The sequence below is a fragment of the Oratosquilla oratoria genome, chromosome 29, assembly GCF_046742065.1.
Source record: "Oratosquilla oratoria isolate Oo_2021 chromosome 29, ASM4674206v1, whole genome shotgun sequence".
NCBI classification, from domain to species: Eukaryota; Metazoa; Arthropoda; class Malacostraca; order Stomatopoda; family Squillidae; genus Oratosquilla; species Oratosquilla oratoria.
In genome coordinates, this window is record NC_134805.1 from 3,360,520 (window position 1) to 3,366,632 (window position 6,113).

The 6,113-nt window shown below is 41.2% G+C and overlaps 1 protein-coding gene across 1 annotated transcript; it reads right to left on the minus strand.

Moving 5' to 3' along the window:
* Positions 1–629: 629 nt before the first annotated feature.
* LOC143040578 (uncharacterized) lies at positions 630–3,402 on the minus strand. The gene is made up of 3 exons (XM_076211656.1): positions 3,005–3,402; positions 2,683–2,858; positions 630–2,470 (listed from the first exon to the last, which is right to left on the minus strand). The coding sequence occupies exons 1-3, from the start codon at positions 3,400–3,402 to the stop codon at positions 630–632; spliced, it is 2,415 nt and encodes an 804-aa protein (XP_076067771.1).
* Between the last annotated feature and the right edge of the window lie 2,711 nt (positions 3,403–6,113).

Here is a 6,113-nt window from a genome sequence, read left to right on the forward strand (position 1 = left end):
GGCCTTGCCGATAGAGTCAATTAAGTCATCTATGCGAGGAAGAGGGAAGTTGTCAGCTTTGGTAAGAGCATTAAATTTTCTGTAATCAGTACACATTCTACATTCCCCATTTCCTTTTGGCAAAATAATACAAGGAGCAGCCCTATCACTCTTACTTGGCTCTAAGTTATTATCAAGAAGAAATGTTACCTCTTTCTGGAGAATAACTGCCTTATGGTGGACATTCTATAGGGCTTTTCTCTTACCGGGGCGGCACCTTCCACTAGTTCAATATGATGAACTGCCTCAGTCGTTGGTCTCGGCACATCTCCAAAGATTTCCATGAACTCGTGCAGTAATTCTGAAACATCTGATTGTTAGCTGTCAGACAAATGACAACTTACTATTTAGATTAGCAAGGACATCCGAATGCTTGAGTTTGTTACTTACAGGAATTTTATCAAGGTTGTCTTCACTTTGCATCTCCACAACCTCTAAACTATTTACAGTACTATCTACCTTCTCCTCTATCTTGACAGCACTTCCCGAGTCTTTTCTATGGTACTTCTTAATCAAGTTTACATGTGCTAACCTTTTTGTTTTCATGTGATCAGGAGTGGATATCACATAGTTCAAATCTCCCCGTTTACCTATAAAGCTCCCTTTGTACCTTGCTTGTAATGGCACTTTCTTACGGGCAAGAATAACAGAACTTCATCCCCAACCTCAAAGTTACGTTCTACAGCATCTTCATCATAATTTTCTTTCATCTTTTCTTGACTTAGTTTTAAATTACGTTGTGCAAATATGTGTACCACATCCAGGTTTTCCTTTAACTTAGACACATACTCAGACAAGTTATCAGAATGCTCCAAGTCTATCCAATTCTCATAGAGTAGCTTCATCGGTCCTCTTATGTTTCTGCCAAACAATAGTTCACTTGGAGAGAACCCGAGACTAGATTGCTTAGCACATCTGATCGCATATAGAAGGAATGGCAAACCCACATCCCACTCATTTCCAGTCTCATGACCATACTTTGCTAACATTGTTTTAAAGGTTCCATGAAAACGTTCCAAGGCTCCTTGGTTTTGGGCATGATAAGCAGATGTAATATATTGTTTAATCCCAAGAAGACACATTACTTGCCTGAAGATATTGGATACAAAGTTGGTACCTCTGTCGGACTGTACACTCCTCGGTATTCCGAATAGGGTAAAGAACTTGGTCAAGGCTGGCAACACAGTCCTGGCTGTAATGGAACGCAGTGGAATGGCCTCTGGATACCTGGTGGTAGTGCACATTAGGGTTAACGTGTACAGATGCCCCTTTTTGGTTTTGGGAAGGGGGCCCACGACATCAATTATCACATGGGTAAAAGGTTCCGACACCACAGGAATAGGTTGCAACGGTGCAGGAGGAATAACAATGTTAGGCTTACCTATCAACTGGCATGTTTCAGATGTTTTACAATACTGTGCTACTTGTCTATGGATACCAGGCCAATAGAAGTTCTTGATAATCATATCTAATTTTTTCTGCACACCCAGATGTCCTCCTATGTAGCCATGTGAAAGACTGATGATTTTCTCTCGATACATGTCCGGAACGATAACCTGATGAAACTCACACCAATTCTCATTTGCAGGAACACCTGGTGTTCTATATCTTCTCATTAGTACATCATCACGCGTATAATACCATGTAGCTTCATTTGAGATGTCCTTCTCTTGTATGGCCCTTGCAAATAGTGGGATTAATGACCTATCAGCTTTCTGAACAGATATCAGATTACTACGAGTCATTAGGAGAACACTTAAATTCACACGTTCACTTACATTACTATGTGCTTCATTCACCTTATCACTAGACAGACTGCACGGCAGAACCCCTGGAGTAGGAGAATCCACATCACGATCAGCAATTTCATCTGGCTTAACAGCAAATCCTATACTAGAGTCTTTATTAAACAAACTACTAACTTCCATATCAGTAGTTTCTTCACTGGTTTTCATCCTTGCCTGGCTGCGAGTAACTGCGCATGCTGGAAAAATATCTCCACACTCGCTCTCCAAACCATCGGCGGGATCCCATTCTAGTGGAGTCGTGCACACCACGGTATCAGGCACAATTAACTTTCCCGCTATATCCTTTCCTAGCAAGAAACTCCCTCCCTCAACAGGTAAAGTCTTCCCAACTCCAACCAACACAGGCTGAGATAATAATTCAGTTCGGAGGAACAACTTACACGGGGGAACCGTCATCGTCCCCACAACGCCCTTTATCAATACATGCTCACCCGTCAACGCCTGTTCTACGTCAGGAACAGCGCTTTGCAATACCATACTGAGAGATGCAGCAGTGTCTCGCAACACAGTTACAGACACTCCGGGCCCATCCTCCTCGACAGATACTGTACCAGGGAATACAAATGGGTTAAACAGACGGCGTTTTCTTCCCACATCAGCATTCAATTTTTCCTTTGCATCTGCTGAAAGCAAAGTTACATTAGCAACACGTTTCTCTCTAGTCAACAACTCAGGACACCTTACCCTTACGTGCCCATTTTTTTTTCTTTTTTACAGTAAAAGCAACCAATTTTTTATACATCTGTATTGCTTTTACCCAGGGTCCAGGTACCTTTACCCTTATGTACATTTCCCTCTTGAGGTTGAGAAATGCCTGGAGGGGAAGGAGGCTTACTGGATTTAAGCGTTAATGTATAATTTTCCGCCAATGTGGCAACTCGATCAATTCTCCTTACTTCCTTTTCTAGCAAATATGTTCGGACGTCCGGTGGAATACCCTTAACATATTGTTCCAGTGCAATTAGTTCCTTTAACTCCTCATAAGTTTTAATTCCACTAGCTGATAGCCATCTATTGAATAATTTATTCACACTGTTACTACAGTATACTCGAGGTATGACTGGTGGTTTCCTCTAAAACAGTTTCTAAACTTTTGTCTATAAAATTCTAGAGTGCATAAGTATACCTTCAACACTGTATCCTTCACTACCGAATACTGGCTCTGATCTTCAGAAAACAAGGATAAGTACGATAAACGAGCCTTACCCACTAAGGCCGTTTGCACCATCACACACCAATATGGCTTAGGCCAGGAGAGGGTGGCTGCCAAGCTTTCGAACTGCTCGAAAAACTCCTCCGGCTCACCCTCTAGAAAAGTGGGGACAAGGGGCACTACATTGTTAATATCAAATGTAGGTTCCAACAACCCTTGGATACCCTGCTTATCCATTTTCAAGTTCGTTTCAACCTTAAGCTTTTCAAGTGCCATCTCCTTCTCAACTTTAAGTCTCTCTAGAGCTATCCTCTCTTTCTCCAACTCCATCTCAGCTTTAAGTCTCTCTAGAGCTATTCTCTCTTTCTCTACCTCCAATTGTGCAACATCATATGACTCCATATCAGCTAGTGAGGAATTATAGCCTAACGAATACAATGTTCCGTAAACAATGGTTAGATACTCCTCAAGAAACAGGTAACACAATTATTCACTGCAAGTATCCCGCACTGATAACACACCGCTGTATAATACCTTATACTCTATAGTATGATACCTGTTTTGTATAGTACACTCACTGCACAATACGGTACCCCACATATAGTATACTCACCACACCATCATAATGCCACCACAATCACAATACTTGCAATCGTAATGACACGCACTGTAGAGTACCCAGCATTATATAGTACCTTCACTTTATATGGTACCTTCAATATATGGTGTTGCCCCGCATCTCCACCATTTTGTTATGACATGACTTCCCAGGGCACGATGATCACTGAGTATTCTAGATAAGGGCCCCAATATGGCGTAACAAAGTCCGGATTATGAGAGAGGACTTGGGCCCTTAAGTTCTGTGTAATTACCCACCAACTGTTTCTTAAGAGCATCCCACTATCTTGCTTCAAATAAAGAGCAACAAAGGAAAATAGATTTAATTATAACTGAAAGCTTAAGCATGTACAAAACAATTCCAGTTTAGAATAAGATACAGCCGGCGAGTGAAAATTGAAACACATGGCTTTCAACAAGAGTATTAAAGAAAAAAAATGGGAAATGTATAACCATTACCATATAGACATAGAACCACACGGACATTAATCATCAAAGTTGATTTACTTACTAGAGACCTAACTGCACTGGAACCAAAATGTTTAATCTTACTTGACACAGGGTATTCTCACAAGTTCTTACTAGCTTGGTCCCTCCAGGCAAACTCTTTTAACCCACCTGGCTAACCGCCCTCGTCACATTCGGCCACCAATACAGCAAGCCGAAAGGCATCCACATTCTTCGTTACAAGATGCAAGTTTTTATATCAGACTGTACATGACGATTACATATAATCATTCATGTACTGGTGCGGGAAGAGGGGAATGTCTGTTGAGGAAGGACGGGAGAGGACAGAAGACAGGGGTGAATGGAGAATGGTTGTATATGGATGATGTTGTGATTACATGGGGTGGAATGGGCGGGGGTGGGTGGGCCGTGAGGTAGTATGTGTGAGCAAAAGTTGACGCAGCCCTTTTATGCAATGGGGGAGGGAGAGGGGGGGTCGCCGATTTAATGAAGCGGCCTTGCTGTGGATATGCTGTGTCTTGCGACACTGCTTCTGACCCAGGGCAGTGGACAAGGTGCAGAGATGACCCGTCATCCAGGGGGTGCTCAGATAAGAGATAGGGTGGAGGGGTGTGGAGTGTATTCAGGGATGGAATGGGTGGAAATGATTTTATGCCTATTCCTTTTTGGCTACCTCCCTTGTAAGTTGGAAAAAGCCTTGGTATATGTATGTATGTACTAGTGCGGTTACATTCATACTACACCACAATACAAGGAATACATTCATCATACCTCCGTACAACGTATCACCTAGCGGACGACACCAGTCGTTGCAGGCGAAGGGACACTAAACTTACATAGTATATCATTAATAATAAAATAAAAAATAAAAAAATGCACCCTTGCATAACAATATATATATATATATATATATATATATATATATATATATATATATATACATATATATATATATATATACATATATATATATACATATGTATATATATATATGTATATATATGTGTGTGTGTATATACATATACTGTATATGTATATGTATATATCTATGTGTATATATATATATATATATATATATATATATATATTCCATACATATTTGCAATATTATCCATACATATTCTGTGCGTATGCGTGTGGGGGAGGGTATGTGCGTGCGTATGTATGTGTGTGTGTGTGTGTGTGTGTGTGTGTGTGTGTGTGTGTGTGTGTGTGTGTGTGTGTGTGTGTGTGTGTGTGTGTGTGTGTGTGTGTGTGTGTGTGTGTGTGTGTGTGTGTGTGTGTGTGTGTGTGTGTGTGTGTGTGTGTGTGTGCGTGTATTTACCTAGTTGTATTTACCTAGTTGTAATATACGGGAAGGGAGCTATGCTCGTGGGGGCCCGTCGATAAAACTCTTTTTGAGGACGACGGTCTCCACTTGAATGTGCCGGAGCAGCAAGGTTAGGTAGGCTGCTCAACAACAACCTGACCGACATCAGAAGAAAAAACTCATCAGCGGAGCCCCCATCAACATCCCCGTAATAGAGCAAAACAGAAAAGTGTCAGATATCAATCTATGTTACGTTAATGCTCGCAGCATACGAAACAAGTTCGAAGATCTAGAGATTCTCGGAGCGACAGGCAACTATCACGTGATAGGCGTAATAGAGACATGGTTGGACACATCAAGTCGAGACTTTATAGCGGAATACTGTTTGTCAGGCTACACAATTTTCAGCTGCGAAAGAGAAAATAGAATAGGTGGTGGAGTAATCTTGTATGTCCATAACTCCCTCCAACCATCATTGTTAAAAACAGAAACAGTAACAAATGTTGATATATTGTTTGTTGAAATAAGAACCAATTGCAGTAAATCTAAAGTAATAATTGGACTTGTTTATAGACCACCGGGTCAGCTACTAGTAAATGACGAAAAATTATTCGATCTAATCGTAGAAACTAACCAACGCTGCGAGACAGTCATCATGGGAGACTTTAACTTACCGGTGAAGAGATGGGGTGAAGATTTGAGTTCGCATACAGGACGA

Coding starts and splice junctions, on each gene's coding strand:
- LOC143040578 (XM_076211656.1), bottom strand. CDS start 3,402: ATGGAGTCATATGATGTTGCACAATTGGAGGTAGAGAAAGAGAGAATA. Junction 2,859..3,004: donor TTTTCTGAAGATCAGAGCCA/GTATTCGGTAGT, acceptor ATTATTCAATAG/ATGGCTATCAGCTAGTGGAA. Junction 2,471..2,682: donor TACATTAACGCTTAAATCCA/GTAAGCCTCCTT, acceptor CTTTGCTTTCAG/CAGATGCAAAGGAAAAATTG.